The sequence below is a fragment of the Erpetoichthys calabaricus genome, chromosome 7, assembly GCF_900747795.2.
Source record: "Erpetoichthys calabaricus chromosome 7, fErpCal1.3, whole genome shotgun sequence".
Taxonomy (NCBI): Eukaryota; Metazoa; Chordata; class Cladistia; order Polypteriformes; family Polypteridae; genus Erpetoichthys; species Erpetoichthys calabaricus.
Window position 1 is genome coordinate 192,125,456 of NC_041400.2, and position 18,315 is coordinate 192,143,770.

The 18,315-nt window shown below is 40.7% G+C and overlaps 1 protein-coding gene across 1 annotated transcript in view; it reads right to left on the reverse strand.

The window, feature by feature from the left end:
* Window positions 1-18,315, reverse strand: part of LOC114654975 (coiled-coil domain-containing protein 171-like) — a 510,202-nt gene that overhangs the window by 408,414 nt on the left and 83,473 nt on the right. Inside the window, exon 10 of the mRNA XM_028805855.2 lies at window positions 17,002-17,104. Coding sequence (XP_028661688.1) covers window positions 17,002-17,104 — 103 coding nt within the window. The remainder of the gene's footprint in view (window positions 1-17,001; window positions 17,105-18,315) is intronic.

The following is an 18,315-nucleotide window of genomic DNA, read 5'->3' on the forward strand; positions in this document are numbered from 1 at the left end:
CAAACCATAATGGGCCCTCCAAGAAATAGAGAACATACGAGACCCTGTCAAATAGTAACAACAACAAAAGATTTATTCCTGATGCTGGTTTTGGCAATTTCTAGAATATTGCTAGCCTACAGCCTTCAGCCATAAGTACGACTCGCCTCAACTCGGTTGGCTGTAAATCGGCGCATAACTGCATATGGACCCCATTTAAAAAGCATAAACAAAAAATAAAAATACTACAAAATAAGAATTGGGTTGGCATCATTAAACTTTTAAAAGCAAACAATATGGAAATGGTTACAGTATCTTTAAGATATATATCAGCTCTTTCAATCCAGGTAAGCAAAAAAAAAAAAAAAATCGGCGATTAATCACATCAAAAATGTAACACCTAGACTTAAGTCAAAAATTAAATACTGTACCTTTTAAAAGGTATTTAGAAAAAAGGCCACACTAAACTATGAACTTCTAGTAGCTCAATTACTACGAAAGAATATTGAAGTCAAATTAATGCTAGAGGAGAAGAAAATATGCCAAGTATGGATTATATTCAACAGTATCTTAATATTTAGATTTTGACCAGCAGATGGCACTGGAATCCCATAAAGTATTTCCTACAAAATGTAAAATTACATTACAATACAAGCTGGTAAACATATCAGGCTTAAAATAAATAACGACACAATTTGTGACATAAATCATATACTGTACATGAGATGTATCTATATTTTATATTTATTGTCAGTGTTATAAGAACTTCTTAAAATATTACTAGTTAAATAATAACAATTCCATATATTGACTATGAAGTGTTCTAAAATCCTTTTTATGTTCCAGTCCATTCCGTATATTTAAAACTACAGTGGCATGCAACTTGAAAGTCATCATAATTTTCTTCATAACAAAAGATCTGTCCACATCTTTATCCATTCAGTATTTTAATGTGAACTCTTATGCTGTAACAATACATTTCCAAAGTTATAATAAACCATTTTCTGTAGATATTTAACTGAAGAAGAGTTAATTATTTAAATCTCCATGTTCTTGAAGCTCCAGGTTTACACAAATGACAAATGAATCGCAAACGACACAAAGGTGACAGTCATAATTAAACATGCTTGGCCGGACGCCCCTTTGGGATTAATAAAGTATCTATCTATCTATCTATCTTTGGCACTGAATCTGAGGGAGCAGACATGGGCTGCACACTACGTCCCCCAGAATACTTGGTGGCAGCCCCCCTGGGTTGCATCGGGGCCACAATCATGGAACGCCGGAGCTCAGTCCTGTTGGGCTTCGTGGCAACCACCAGGGGGTGCTGTGATTCAGCCACACCCGGAAGTGCAGCCTGAAGTAGATCAACGAGCACCTGGAGCACTTCCAGGGGTGCTATAAGAGGAGCCTGCAGCCACTACTCGAGGCGCCAGAGTCAAAAGGAGGAGGAGGACAAAGCTGCCTGGGAGGAGTGGAGGAAGAAACTTTAGTTGTGCTTTCAGATTTGCTTTTGCATGCTTGTGGGACTGTGTTGTGCCTGTGGGAAACGGGGAAGGCGTTTCCCACGTGGTGAAGAAAAATAAAATTGTTTCTTTGATTTTTATACGTGCCTCCGTTGTCAGTCTGTGTCGGGTCAGGCACCTATATAGCGCCTTATCACAACATAATGAGGTCCTACTTGTGAGTCCTTTCTGTAACTCTGGATATAAAAAGACCCATTTATAAGGCCATAGTCTTTGTTGGACAATCATTGCAGAAATAAAGACAAACTGGCTTTCTGCTGATGAGAGAAACAAAGTCATTGAAATGCACAAGACGGGAAATGGCTACAAGAAAATATCAGAGAGTCTGAATGTCCCGTTAAGCACTGCAGGATCCATCATCAGAAAGTGGAAGGTTCATCACAGCCAGCAGCCAGACTCTTACTAGGACGTCAGAGCAAGATGTCAACTGGTGAGAGAGACAACTAAAAATCTCAGAAATCTTCAATGCTCTTTGGCTGAAACTGGAGTGAAGGTGCAGGGGTCCACAATTTTAAGAGCGCTCCATAAAACAGGCCTCTACGAGAGGGCAGCAAGAAAGAAGCCATTCCTTAAGAAGGTTCACATAAAAGCACGTATGGCATTTGTACAAAGCATGAGAAAGACCCAGTTAAGATGTGGAAGAAGGTTTTATGGTCAGATGAGACCAAAATAGAACTTTTTTTCCCCAAACTTCAAAGAGGTATGTGTGGCGTAAAACTAATTGTGTCCATGCCTCAAGAAACCTTATCATCAGCATGCTATGGGAATTCTCTTCACATGCCGTAACCGGGAATCTTGTCAAAGCTGAAAGGACAATGGGATAAACACAAAAAGAACACAACATTGCAGGAGACTTTGTTCTAGTCTTCTATGAACCTACAGTTATGGAGAAGATTCATCTTTAAATGTGACAATGACCATATGCTAGATAGCTAGCTAGCTAGCTAGATAGATAGCTAGATAGCTAGATACTTTATTAAAGGCTTTACATAAGGCTAAAGCAATGCTGGAATGGCTCAGAAACAGAAAGGTGAATGTTTTGGAATGGCCAAGTCAAAGCCCTGATCTCAACCCTGCTTAGACTCTGTGGCACGATTTGAAAACTGCTTTCCTGAGGTGCCATCCCATCAACCTAGAGGAAGTGGGAAGAACCACTGCTGAACAAAGTGCAAAACTTGGACATGGAAGTAGCTTGTATGTACACAGTATTTTACATATTGCAAGACAAAAACCTAGCAAATCCACTGACCAATGAGGAAAAACCGCCGACCAATGAAAAGTCAGATTACGATCACGTGATTTAAATGGCAGCTGTTGATTCATGAAAAAAAAAATATATATTGAAGCTCAGGAAAAATAAAATCTAGAGATTGTTAATCATAGGGGCGACAACATTTTCTCAATTTGCCGAAAGCTTGAAAGATGTGACATACGAGTTTTTCCATAGTTGGTGAGAATTCCCTCAAAACATAATCCGAGTTGGGGTTAGGGGTGGATTGGCGTGTCCGTTTCCCCCTTGAAGATTCTCCACTGATTATCGTCCCATTGTCTGTCCCCCTTGGTGAATTGCCGCCGACGGTCATTCCCTTCCCCCACTTACAGAATCACTCAATCGGGTCGTAGGAGAGCAATGACGTTTGCTTAAGCTTTCCGTGCTGACACATCACAAAGCCTTCCACAAACCAGTTAACGTCCCTTTCCCACTCGACCCAAATTCAGACAATACGTGACCTGACACATAGTTGAAGAAACTATTATCTAAGTCACTGAATCTTTGGTCAAATAAATTGTGAAGAAATGAAAAGTGTATGACACAGCTGTAAAATCACTAAAGCAGGCAATCTGCGAACACTGAAGAAGACTAACGAGGGAGGCCACCAAGACTCCTCTCTGAGAACTCTGCAGGACTGATAATGTCAATGTCTATTTATATAGCACATTTAAAACAACATAGGAATGCTGTGGCCAAACAAAATGCTTTACAATAAAAGAAGAAAAAAAACTTACAATCATGGCTGAAATTATCGGTACCCCTGGAATTTTCCCAGAAAATGCACCATTTCTCCCAGAAAATTGTTGCAATTACAAATGTTTTGGTATACACGTTTATTTCCTTTATGTGCATTGGAACAACACAAAAAAACAGAGAAAAAAAAGCCAAATCTGACATCATGTCACACAGAACTCCAAAAATGGGCCGGACAAAATTATTGGCACCTTTTCAAAATTGTGGGCAAATCGTTTTATTTTAAGCATATGATGCTCGTTTGAACTCACCTGTGGCAAGAAACAGGTGCTGGCAATATAGCAATCACACCTGAAGCCAGTTAAAATGGAGAAAAGTTGACTCATCCTTTCTGTTGTGCGTCTGAGTGGGCCACACTAAGCATGGAGAACAGAAAGAACAGCAGAGAATTGTCTGAGGACTTGAGAACAAAAATTGCTGAAAAATATCAACAATCTCAAGGCTACAAGTCCGTCTCCAGAGATCTTCATGTTCCTTTGTCCACTGTGCGCATCATAATCAAGAAGTTCACCACACATGGCACTGTAGCTAATCTCCCTGGACGTGGACGGAAGAGAAAAATTGATAAAAGACTGCAACAAAGGATAGTTCGAATGGTGGATAAACAACCCCAATCAACTTCAAAACATATTCAAGCTGTTCTGCAGACTCAGGGTGCAACAGTGTCAGCTTGAACTATCCGTCGACATCTGAACGAAATGAAACGCTATGGCAGGAGAGCCAGGAGGACCCCACTGCTGACACAGAAACATAAAGAAACCAGACTGGAGTTTGCCAAAATGTACTTGAGGAAGCCAAAATCCTTCTGGGCGAACGTCTTGTGGACAGATGAGACCAAGGTAGAGCTTTTTGATAAAACTCATCATTCTACTGTTTACAGAAAACGGAATGAGGCCTACGAAGAAAAGAACACAGTACCTACAGTCAAACATGGTGGAGGTTCTAAGATGTTTTGGGGATATTTTGCTGCCTTTGGCACTGGATGCCTTGACTGTATGCAAGGCATCTTGAAATCTGAAGACTACCAAAAGATATTGGGGCGCAATGTAGGGCCCAGTGTCAGAAAGCTGGGTCTGCGTCAGAGGTCATGGGTGTTCCAGCAGGACAATGACCCCAAACATACCTCTAAAAGCACCCAGAAATGGTTGAAGACAAAGCGCTGGAGAGTTCTAAAGTGGCCAGCAATAAGTCCGGATCTAAATCCGATTGAACACTTATGGAGAGATCTCAAAATTGCTGTTGGGAGAAGGCGCCCTTCAAATCTGAGAAACCTTGAGCAGTTTGCAAAAGAAAAGTGGTCGGAAATTCCAGTTGAGAGGTGAAACAAGCTTGTTGATGGTTATAGGAAGTTATATTTCAGTTATTTTTCCAAAAGCGTGCAACCAAATATTAAGTTGAGGGTGCCAATAATTTTGTTATAGATACAACCAATAAAAAAAAAATATTTTTAATACAGAAATGTTGGCCTACTGAAAAGTCTGTCCATGTACACACTCAATACTTGGTCCATGAATGACTGCATCAATGTGCCGTGGCATGGAGGCGATCAGCCTGTGGCACTGCTGAGGTGTTATGGAAGCCCAGGATGCTTTGATCATGGCCTTCAGCTCGTCTGCATTGTTGGCTCTGGTGTCTCATCTTCCTCTAGACAGGTTTAAGTCAGGCGAGTTTGCTGGCCAATCAAGCACAGCACTAACACCACGGTCATTAAACCAGGTACTGGTATGGTTGGCAATGTGCGCAGGTGCCAAGTCCTACTGGAAAATGAAATCAGCATCTCCATAAAGCTTGTCAGCAGAGGGAAGCATGAAGTGCTCTCAAATTATCTGGTAGACGGCCGCGCTGACTTTGGACTTGATAAAACACAGTGGACCAACACCAGCAGATGACATGGGCTTCCCAAATCCTCACTCACTATGGAAACTTCACACTGGACCTCAAGCAACTTGGATTCTGTGCCTCATCATTCTTCCTCCAGATTCTTGATTTCCAAAAGAAATGCAAAATTGACTTTTATCTGAAACGAGGACTTTGGACCACTGAGCTATTAACAGTCCAGTCCGCTTTCTCCTTAGCCAAGGTAAGACGCTTCTGACGCGGTCTCTGGTTCAGGAGTGGCTGGACACAAGGAATGCTGTGACAATTTAGCCCACATCCCAGATACACACGTCTGTGTGTGGTGGCTCTTGAAACACTGACTCCATCCGCAGTCCACTCCTTGGGAATAATAATAATAATAATACCCTAAGTTCTTGTCAATAAGCCGCGGCTTATCTAAGGAAAAAAGTTGTGAAAATGAAAAAATAGAATATCGGCTTATACATAAGTCCGGCTTATACATCCATCGCGGGGGTTGCGTTCCAGAGCCACCCGCGAAATAAGAATATCCGCGAAGTAGAAACCATATGTTTATATGGTTATTTTTATATTGTCATGCTTGGGTCACAGATTTGCGCAGAAACACAGGAGGTTGTAGAGAGACAGGAACGTTATTCAAACACTGCAAACAAACATTTGTCTCTTTTTCAAAAGTTTAAACTGTGCTCCATGACAAGACAGAGATGACAGTTCCGTCTCACAATTAAAAGAATGCAAACATATCTTCCTCTTCAAAGGAGTGAAGCAAACAAATCAATGTGTCTGTTTGGCTTTTAAGTATGCGAAGCACCGCGGCACAAAGCTGTTGAAGGCGGCAGCTCACACCCCCTCCGTCAGGAGCAGACAAAGAGAGAGAGAGGGAGAGTTTGTTTTTCAGTCAAAAATCAATACGTGCCCTTCGAGCTTTTAAGTATGCGAAGCACTGTGCAGCATGTCTTTTCAGGAATCAGCTTTACAAAAGATAGCAACGTGAAGATAAGCTTTCAGCATTTTTAGACGAGCGTCCGTATTGTCTAGGTGTGCAAACAGCCCCCCTGCTCAATCCCCATACGTCAGGATCACAGATAGTCAGCGCAAGAGAGACAGAAAAGTAAGTTGGGTAGCTTCTCAGCCATCTGCCAATAGCGTCCCTTGTATGAAATCAACTGGGCAAACCAACTGAGGAAGCATGTACCAGAAATTAAAAGACCCATTGTCCGCAGAAATCCGCGATATATATTTAAATATGCTTACATATAAAATCACAATTTAAATGACCGCTACGCGCTCGTGTTGACTCGGCGACGCCCAGAGCAGAAAGAACGCGCTCCGGCCGCTCCAACCGCGCCATGCGGGGAGTGAGAGAGACGGCAATATCTCACACTCTCTCCCCCCTTAAAGAAATTAAATGGGCGCGAGTGAGACCACTGACCTCCCTCCCTTCTATTAGTTATAGGTTATAGTACGTTCGGCTTATCCATGAGTCCGGCTTATCTATGATACGATTTTATTTTAAAAATTCGTATGATTTTTGGTCTCCGGCTAATACATGAGTCCGGCTTATAGACAAGAACTTAGGGTAATTCATTACATTTATATAGCGCTTTTCTCAATACTCAAAGCGCTGTCCACACAGGGAGGAACCAGGAAGCGAACCCACAATCTTCCACAGTCTCCTTACTGCAAAGCAGCAGCACTACCACTGCGCCACCTGTGAGGACTCCCAAATTCTTCCAAATCCTCTCAAGGCTACGCTTATCCCTGCTGCTTGTGCCCCTTGTTCTGCTGTCACATTTTTTCTGTCCACTCAACTCTCCATTAATATGCTTGGATACAGCACTCTGAACAACCAGCGTCTTTAGCAATGACCTTCTGTGGCTTCTCCTCCTTGTGGAAGGCCTCAATAACTGTCTTCTGGACAACGATCAAGTCAGCAGTCTGATTGTGTGCCCTACTGAACCAGCCTGAGAGACCATTTAAAAGGCTCAGGATGCCACTGAAGGCGTTCTGGGTTAATTAGCTGGGTGGAGTAATTTTCTGAGATACTGAATTTTGGGTTTTCATTAGCCATAAGCCATAATTAGCAAAATGAAAAGAAATAAACGCTTGAAATATATCACTCTGTGTGTAATGAATCTACATAATATAGAGTTTCACTTTTTGAATTGAATTACTGAAATCAATTAACTTTTCGATGATATTCTAATTTATTGCGATGCACCTGTATGTGGTCATTCCAGATTGACCAGACAGATCAGAGCACTCCCAAAGGCTGTTAGGTGGATTCTGAAGATTGCAACTTCATTCACTTCCGCTTGTCTAACACTGAATATTTGTGCTGGCCAGTTTTCCAAAATGGAGGCTGAAATTTGATAAATTCTTGCCATGTCTACTGTAAATACGACCTCATTACTTAATTTGAAATAAAGCTTGCATGCTCTCAACAGTTTGCAATGTAGGAAAATTTGTAAGCCATCTGCTGAGCTCGACTGCTTAATGAGTAAGTGTAAAGCCACCCACTGTCGTCTGTAAATGAGTTAGGCTGTAATATGTCTTGAGCAAGAACTAATTAGACTCTGTGTTTCAAGCAAGGGAAAGTGGGCCTTTTTATTTGTTCTTCTAAAATTACAGCATTTATGATATTGACTTCTGCCACAGCAGAGAGTCTCTGCTTCCAATCACTATTCAGAGAGTGGTGCACTGCTACAAGTACTTGGGGGTCAACATCAATGACAGGCTGGACTAATCTACTTACACAGAGGAACTACAGAAAAAAAGGAAAAGCAGAACACACTCGTGTCATGTGGGTAGTGACGTCCTTCACATCTTCTACAACTATAGGACAGCCAGTGTAGTCTTCTATGCTGTGGTGTGCTGGACTGGTAACATACTTCAAGAGAGGCCCACCGAAGTAATAAGCTAATTAAAAGGGCAGGCTCAGGCTCTTACTCTTAGTAGTGAAGGATAGAATGAAGACAAAACTTGAGTGCTATTATGAACAATGTTGCACATCCTCTCTGAGAAACACAACCACTGAACAAATTATTTAGCAGAAGTGTGTCAATAAACACTACAGGGGCTCCTTCATATCTACAGCAATATGTCTTTAGAATGCCTCTCTATGAATGCTCTTTTTATCTTTAGCCAATTTCTTCTTTTCGTGTATTTCTTCTCTGTATCTGTTTGAGGTTGTTGCCGTTTGTTCTAATATTTAAGTTTCTGTAAAAAGCTAAATCTCCCTCTTAGGACACATAAAGTACTCAATCGGTCTCGAGGAACACTTACTTGAACATTAAAGGAAAAGTTCAGTATTTTTCAAATCAATTTTATTTCTTCTCAAACATGATTTATATGCATAGGCCATGCAAAACTGTGTTCTAAAGTTAAGCGTTTGTTTAGAAATTTAAAAGAAATAACTTGTCCTTACTGGCGCTTTATACTAATTGTTAAGTGTATTTGTAAATACTTTATACTTGCTCAACTTGTACTACTTGATATCTATATTGTTTTACTAGGGGGGCTTTGCCCCCTGCTCACTTCACTCACCAACCCCCGGGCCTGCGCTACACGCTAGCCTCATTGTGGCTCTGCCGCTCACACGTGTGGATGCAGATGTACAATTTAAACAGATTGTTATTTTCATGGGAATTGCTGTGGCAAAGGTAGCAAACTACAGCTGTAAAATGTTTTGTGTGACTGAGCTCTTTGGTATCACATACTATGTGCTTGATTTTATGCACATGTTAACAATGGGTGTGGCTGAAACACCTGAACTCAAACATTCAGACAGACATACAGTAATCTCTCCTCCATCGCGGGGGTTGCGTTCCAGAGCCACCCGCGAAATAAGAAAATCCGCGAAGTAGAAACCATATGTTTATATGGTTATTTTTATATTGTCATGCTTGGGTCACAGATTTGCGCATAAACACAGGAGGTTGTAGAGAGACAGGAACGTTATTCAAACACTGCAAACAAACATTTGTCTCTTTTTCAAAAGTTTAAACTGTGCTCCATGACAAGACAGAGATGACAGTTCCGTCTCACAATTAAAAGAATGCAAACATATCTTCCTCTTCAAAGAAGTGCGTGTCAGGAGCACAGGCTGTCAGAGAGATAGAGAGAAAAGCAAACAAAAATCAATAGGGCTGTTTGGCTTTTAAATATGCGAAGCACCGCCAGTACAAAGCTGTTGAAGGCAGCAGCTCACACCCCCTCCGTCAGGAGCAGAGAGAGAGAGACAGAGAGAGAGAGAGACAGAGTTTGTTTTTCAATCAAAAATCAATACGTGCCCTTCGAGCTTTTAAGTATGCGAAGCACCGTGCAGCATGTCGTTTCAGGAAGCAGCTGCACAAAAGATAGCAAAGTGAAGATAATCTTTCAGCATTTTTAGACGAGCGTCCGTATTGTCTAGGTGTGCGAACAGCCCCTCTGCTCAATCCCCCTACGTCAGGATCAGAGAAAGTCAGCGCAAGAGAAAGAGAAAAGTAAGCTGGGTAGCTTCTCAGCCATCTGCCAATAGCGTCCCTTGATGAAATCAACTGGGCAAACCAACTGAGGAAGCATGTACCAGAAATTAAAAGACCCATTGTCCGCAGAAACCCACGAAGCAGCGAAAAATCCGCGATATATATTTAAATATGCTTACATATAAAATCCGCGATGGAATGAAGCCACGAAAGGCAAAGCGCGATATAGCGAGGGATTACTGTATACAAAAGGCACTATATAATAGACAGATAGATAGATAGAGAGACAGACATGAAAGGCACTATATAATAGGTAAACCGAGATAAAAGGCACTACAGTGGAACCTCAGTTTGCGAGTAACTTGGTTTACGAGTGTTTTGCAAGACGAGCAAAAATTTTTAATAAATTTTGACTTGATAAACGAGCGAGGTCTTGCAGTACAAGTAGTATGTATACGCTTTGTCTGCTGAGCATCATGTGATCACAACTGAGCTGATGGTTCTTCTCTCTCTCTCGCTGCGGGATTGTGGGCAATCATCTCCTATTCTCCGTCTGAGTCGGCGTGCCTCACTCATATAGTCAACATCCGTACGAGCGTATACTGTTTACTGCAGCATTAGCATCGAGTCCCTGTCTTGCACACTAAAACACGAAGCTGAGTCTCAATACTTTAGCAACACCAGCTTTATTCAGCTTGAAACAGCAACAGTGTGGTTATTTATTGTAGCGGGATCTCCTATACACAGACACAGAACTTGGGCAGGGCCCTGCGCATTTATAATGTTCCTTGTATCACCCATCGACGGCAAGCGCTTATAGCATGCCCTCAGTCTTTTCGGATTCGCTTTTATGGCGAACTACTACAGCGCTGGGAGACTGCGATTGTTTTGGGACACTCTTCCGCGTGTCGTCCCGTTGGGTGCGATCCCACAAGAGTTTAGAAACTCACTCACACCAGCCATGATTCTTTTCAAAGGTAAAGTGCAGGTTAATTTGTTTTATATATTTTTACTTTATATTTTGTATTAATCATTTTTATATGAATAGTTTTGGGTTGTGGAACAAATCAAGTTTCCATTATTTCTTATGGGGAAATTCACTTTGATATACGAGTGCTTTGGACTACGAGCACGTTTCCGGAACGAATTATGCTTGCAAACCGAGGTAACACTGTATATAACAGATAGATAGACAGAGAAAGGCACTATATAATAGATAGAGAGAGATGAAAGACACTATATAATAGACACTATATAATAGATAAAGAAAAACACTATATAATAGATAGACAGACAGAAATGAAAGACACTATATAATAGGTAAACAGAGATAAAAGGCACTGTAAGATAGATAGATAGATAAAGAAAGGCACTATATAGTAGATAGATAGATAAGAAAGGCACTATATTTATTATAATAGATAGATTGATATTTATTTGTCCACAGAGGGAAAATTTGGCTTTTAACAGAAGCTCTTTAAATATATACATTAAGAGGTAGATAAGTAAATAAATAAATATTTAAATAAATACTAAAAAAAAAATAAAAGGATGTCACTTCCCAGATACAAGGAACGCAGTCTCCTAAGAAAAAAGCACCTGCTCTGACCTTGAAGCTGTGTCTGCATATTTCTGGCAATATAGTATATTAATGAATCCTGTGGCTGCCAATGAACAATACAATCACAACATTTTTTTTTCCAAATTACAATCCATCCATCCATCCATTATCCAACCCGCTATATCCTAACTTCAGGGTCACGGGGGTCTGCTGGAGCCAATCCCAGCCAACACAGGGCACAATACATTGTTTTATACATTAAGAAAAGGTTATTGTCCTTTCCATCGGTTTCCGATAATAACATCCACACATTTAGTAAAACTGCTGGAGCGTATCCCATGAAGCACAGGGCGCAAGGCAGGAACAGTCCCCGGATAGGCCACCAGTCCATCACAGGATGAACAGACAGACTAGCACTGTAAAACCATCTAACCTAAACACAGGTGGCCACAGGGAAAGCATGCAAACTCCAAACAGGGACAACCTGGGATGTGAGCCATGGTCACCTTACTGCTACTGCAAACCCCCATTTACTAGGCATTGCATGATAAACCAAGAACGGCGGGCAGCATGGCAAAATATTACTGTTCTGTCCTCACTATAACAATTTATTTTTCAATGACTAATACAGAGTATTGCTAAGGATAGAAATACCGAGCAGGAAACGTAAAGAGTTTATCTGCCAAAGGGCCTTCACATAGGGCTGTGATATACTTGATGGTCAGAACACTTCTGCACATGCATCACGGCTGCAATGTGTTCCCAGCACTCTTTTGACGTGTCCTCTGAGCAAGTCTTCAGAAATTAACGTGACGCGTGCACGTGTTGCAGTACCAAAAACAATATGGGTGACGGCAAGCAACATTGCAACTCCAAAAGGATCAATCTGCATGCTTCAATGTTTGATGAGTGGTTCAATACGGTGAAGCAAATCATCAGATTTATATGCTGACATACAAATGTATTCATGGTGCTTTTCTTCATGCATTTCTTGCATAGGTAATACAAGCATCGCATATTGCCCATCGTAATGACGCGATACATTTAAAGGTCTCACATACCATTTTCTGTGTTGCTGATGCCAGCTTCTTTTTGCACCTTTGCAACAGCATCAGAATGAAAAGAAATATCATCAACATCTTTCTTCAATCAACTCACAATACAGCAATACTTGCACGTTTTCTCACTGTGATGATTTCTCACGTTGCCACCTGGTGGAATCCTCCAGATTTACATAATGTATGCGTGCAAGTACAATCCGTACACTGCTTGTGTAGCAGCAGTGACCTCAAGTTCACATGTTGGGTAGTGTCAAGTATGTCACAGCCCTTTGTAAAGCAATCACATTCTGCTGTACATAACCCTTTCGCTAGAAAACAGCTATAATTTATAGAAAAGAAAATATCTACCATATTTTTCGCTCCATAAGGTGTACTTCCCCCCCCCCCCCCCAAAAGAAGGCTGGAAATGTCTGTGTGTCTTATGGAGCAAATATTGTGTCACAGACCGTGACGTGTATCACCTGACAAAAGTCGACATCCGGGTAGAGGGCAACAATCAGCTGTTAATGGCGACAAAACTCACCGTTACATTACAGGCATTCCCTCTCTGCTTGAAGGAATGTTAGACTAATTGACTCGGCATCTAATCTTTGCATGTGTGTGAGTTTACGAGATGTAAACAAATGTAAACAAAAGCAAGATGGCATCGACATCTCACGAGGGAGCGAAGAGAGTACAGAAAACAAAATATTCAGCAGACGATGCTTTGCGCATTATCGCCGAGTCGGACTCTGATTTTTCAGAATCTGATTTTGTTGAGAGTGATCAGGAGATCGAGCAAGAGAGTGAGGAACTGGCATCAGCTGTTCGGATACCAGCCGATGCCGCCCCAGCTGAGTGCATTCGCGCAGCTGATGCACCTATAGCAAGGTTTGTGTGGGAGGAATACCCAGACATTGATCCGTGGGAGCCTAACTGGCTACCGGACTTCACAAGACAGTATGGCTTGCTGTTGGACTCAACAGATTATCAGCGGATGGACTACTTCTGGCTGTTCTTTCCTGAGGCTGCAATTTTTTGAATCACGGGCTGCGCTTGCACCGCATGCTCGTTTTTCAAAGTGGAAACCCACAACAAAAGACAAGATGAAGGGCTTTGTGGCATTACAAATAGAGATGGGACTAGACTGGTGATATAACTTCAGGGAGCATTGGTCTAAATGTGCTTTGTCCCCTGGTGGCTTTGGACAGGTTATGCCGCGTGATAGGTATGTGCTCCTGCAAAGTGATTGTGAGCAACTGAGCTTCATAAATTCTGACATTAGCGATGAGGAGTTCTTGGGGTTTCCAGAAAACTAGAAGAGTACTTGAACCTTAAAGTCTCTCCTCATTTGTTAATGACAGTGATGATGGTTCTTAATACCGCTGTTGACTTTACATAGTTAAGACATCAATCGATTGCAACAAGTGCAGAATGCAGCTGCTAGAATCTTAACTCGGAAAAGAAAATCCAAGCACATCACCACAGTTTTGATGTCACTACACTGGTTACCTGTGTCATTAAGAATTGACTTTAAAATACTGCTTATGGTTTACAAAGCCTTAAATAATCTCGCTCCATCTTATATTTCAGAATGTCTTACACTCCAAATCGTATCCTTAGATCTTCAAATGAGTGTCTACTTAGAATTCCAAGAGCTAAACGTAAAAGTGGTGAGGCGGCCTTCTGCTGTTATGCACCTCAAATCTGGAATAGCTAGCTTGCCAATAGGAATTTGCCAGGCTAATATGGTGGAGCACTTTAAAACACTGCTGAAAACACATTACTTTAATATGGCTTTCTCATAGCTTCATCTTAGTTAAATCCTGATGCTCTGTATATTCAATTAATTATCATTATTATTCATGATGGCTTCAAAATCCGTACTAACCCCTACTTTCTCTTCTGTTCTTTTTCCAGTTTTCTGTGGTGGCGGTCTGCCACCTGATCAAAGCACCATGATGTCCCTAAATTGATGGATTAAAGGCCAGAAGTCCACATGACCGTCATCATCAAATTCTTCCATGTGATCCCTGAATACCATGAGGACTGATTGAGGTCATTTATGTGAGGTAGAATGCCTAGAGGGGGCTGGGTGGTCTCGTGGCCTCGGAAACCCTGCAGATTAAATTTTTTTTCTCCAGCCATCTGGAGTTTTTTTTTTTGTTTTGTTTTTTCTGTCCTCCCTGGCCATCAGACCTTACTTTATTTCTATGCTAATTAGTGTTCCCTAATTTTAATTATCTTTTTTTCTCTTTCTTCATCATGTAAAGCACTTTGAGCGACATTGTATGAAAATGTGTTATATAAATAAATGTTGTTGCTGTTGAAATATTATTCTGCTATATTTTACAGTCATATGAAAAGTTTGGGAACCCCTCTTAATTCTTTGGATTTTTGCTTCTCATTGGCTGAGCTTTCAAAGTGGCAACTTCCTTTTAATATCGGACATGCCTTATGGAAACAGCAGTTTTTCAGCAGTGACATTAAGTTTATTGGATTAACAGAAAATATGCAATACGAATCATAACAAAATTAGACCAGTGCATAAAAATGGGCACCCCGATAGAGATATGACATCAATACTTAGTTGAGCCTCCTTTTGCTAATCTAACAGCCTCTAGACGCTGTCCTCCTATAGCCTTTCATGAGTGTCTGGATTCTGGATGGAGGTATTTCTGACCATTCTTCATACAAAATCTCTCCAGTTCAGTTCAATTTGATGGACAGCCTGCTTCAAGTCATTCCATAGATTTTCGATGATATTCAAGTCAGGGGACTGTGACGGCCATTCCAGAACATTGTACTTCTCCCTCTGCATGAATGCCTTTGTAGATTTCCAACTGTGTTTTGGGTCATTGTCTTGTTGGAATATCCAACCCCTGTGTAACTTCAACTTTGTGACTGATGCTTGAACATTATCCTGAAGAATTTGTTGATATTGGGTTGAATTCATCTGACCCTCGACTTTAACAAGGGCCCCAGTCCCTGAACTAGCCACACAGCATAATGGAACCTCCACCAAATTTGACAGTAGGTAGCAGTTGTTTTTCTTGGAATGCGGTGTTCTTCTTCTGCCATGCAAGGGCTGCTTGTTACTCAATTTTTGTCTCATCAGTCCAAGGCACTTTGTTCCAAAATGAATCTGGCTTGTCTAAATGAGTACTGGCATACAACAAGTGACTCTGTTTGTGGCGTGAGTGCAGGAAGGGCTTCTTTCTCATCACCCTGCCATACAGATGTTCTTTGTGCAAATTGCGCTGAATTGTAGGAGAGTCAAAGGGAAGCACAACTTGCAATTGACCCCCTTAAATACCTTTTCTCACGATTCTCTATGAAGTTCAAGGCTTAACGAGTTAATCCAACCAATTTGGTGTTGCAAGTAATCAGCACTGAGCAGTGACAGGCATTCAAATCAGCAAAGTTACAAGAAGACCCACATTTGTGCACAGCCAGTTTTTCTCATTTGATTTAATTTCATACAACTAAATACTGCTTCATTAAAAAGCTTTGTTCAAAAAACACCGCAGTACTCAGATGTTCCTAGGAAATGAAAGACATACCACTGTTATCTTTTTTTGTAGAAAGTAAATTATTATGCAGGCTGAGAGGGATTCCCAAACTTTTCCATATGACTGTATTAAAAATATTAGTACACCATTTGGTTCAGAATATTTTTCTTCTTGTTTTCCTCCTCTAAACCTAGGTGCGTCTAATGGTCAGGTACGTCTTAAGGAGCGAAAAATATGGTAATTTAACTCAAGCCTGGTTCTAGTTTGTATGAAGGGCATTAACCCCCCAATCACACACCTTCCATTTTAGTGTATAAAACTAAATACAGTTTATTTCCTGTCAAGCTGGTATAAAAAAATAATGGTTTCATTACCTTAAACAAATATTCACTCAAGTTTTTTTAAAAGGCAGTGGGGAAAAATATTTTTTCAGGGATAAGAGGGGGAAAAAAAAAAAAGTTACTAATATGTTATTTTTAGCAGGAATGTAGGCCGGAAATATTTATCACCTCTTTAACTCTGTCACCTTCCTAGCTTAACATATGGTATGACATCAACTCTGGCCCCCAACTACATTCATATAATTAATTTGTTGTACTAACAAAGTTGTAACAGTTGCTTCTCAATGTCCCACATAACCCTTATTGAATACCTGACCTCCAAGTTGCTGAAGGTTGCATCAAAATTTGGCTCGCTTCTAGTAAAACATCTGCTCCCTTCGCAGGCAGACTGTAAGGACCCCAGTCTCAGCTGGATTTACAGCCCAGCAAGTGAGACCTTTTCCTGTCCTACCAAACTGACCCTGGCATTTATAAATCAAATTGTGGGCTGACAACAGCAGGCCCACACTCTGTCACCCTTTCCTAGCCAGCTTGGTCACTCTACCGCTGTGAAGACTGCTCCTTTCTTGTCATAAAATCAAAGCATGTCGGGGAGAGGGAACAGCAGAGGCATCTGTATTATTCCCACAAAGCAGTGACTCTTGGAACACTGACAGATGCATCTGTCACTTTCCACTTTCAAATACTAACCTGATGTCCGCAGGCCTGACACATTGCTGCTGTACAAAAGCAGCTCCATTTCTTGCAGACAGTTGTCAAATGCTTGATCTGAAAAGGTTCGCTGTTGTTTCATCTAAAAAAATAAATCACAACGCATCAGAAGGTTAAAGTCAACTTAATAAAAATGTCATTTGTTTTGCATGGTGGAAAAGACAAATAAAACATAGGCAAGGAAAACGTCATTCATTTGCCCTCCATGCCTCCATGACATTGACAATATAAGGGCAAAAAAAAAAAAATACCTTTCTTAAATTCTAAACACACAAAGACAATCTTGCATTATTAAGATAACAATCACGACAGTTCTCAATAACAGACGTTATTTCTCCTCTGCCTTGTTTGTTTTGGTTTTTTTGAAAAAAAGTCAATTTGTTAAATTTATTGTCTTGTATTTACATTGAATGAAAGCTAAAAAAAAAAAATACTTCAGTCACTACATTAAATGCTTAATTAGGGTATCCTTCAATAAGGGCGCGCACAAAAAGGCGAGCTTCAAATGGGCGACCTCAATTGAGTGAATGTTTTAATATTCTTGCTTTCGCCTTTTTATACGTTCAATCATTGCCTTTATCTAATAAATTTTCTGTAATAATTTTGTTGCGTTTGCCTTTATTCGCTGCACCCAACTAAGGTCGCCCTTTTGAAGCTCGCCTTTTTGTGTGCGCCCTTATTGAATAGAACCCTTAATTAGGGCACATAAATATCATAAAAGTATTGCAAGTTTACTTAGAAAAGTTCTGTTTGCTTTATATGAAACTCCTTAATCTGAGGTCTGGAGGCTCGTTAACTTTCTATTTTTGAAACACAGCATTTTGCTTTCACAATGCTACAATACAGTTTTACAGTGATAACGTAGCTCTCGTTTGTATCACAACAGTGTACATCACTTGCTTTTGTGATCACAACAATCATTTTGCTGTGAACACTCAAGCACAGGTCACTTTACACTGATATTTGTCTGTCTGCGTCACACTTGCAATCTGTATGTGGCTCAGTTTTTCTTTTTCTTCCGATCTGCCTCTGCAATCTGCTTCACACTTAGCAGATGTTGCAGCCATACATTTTCTATTCTGACACATCAACCTGTCGAGCATTTAGTTGTAAGAAATATCCAAACCCCAATAACTTTGTGAAGGTTGCTTACAGCATGTTTTGCTTCACCAGTACATATCACATCATCCAACTTCAAGGAAGACCAAGATTACAGTTCTAACCTCACTGTTGTGTTAGAAGTCGCATAAAAAGACACACAACCCTAGCATATTTTATTTTATATATATATAT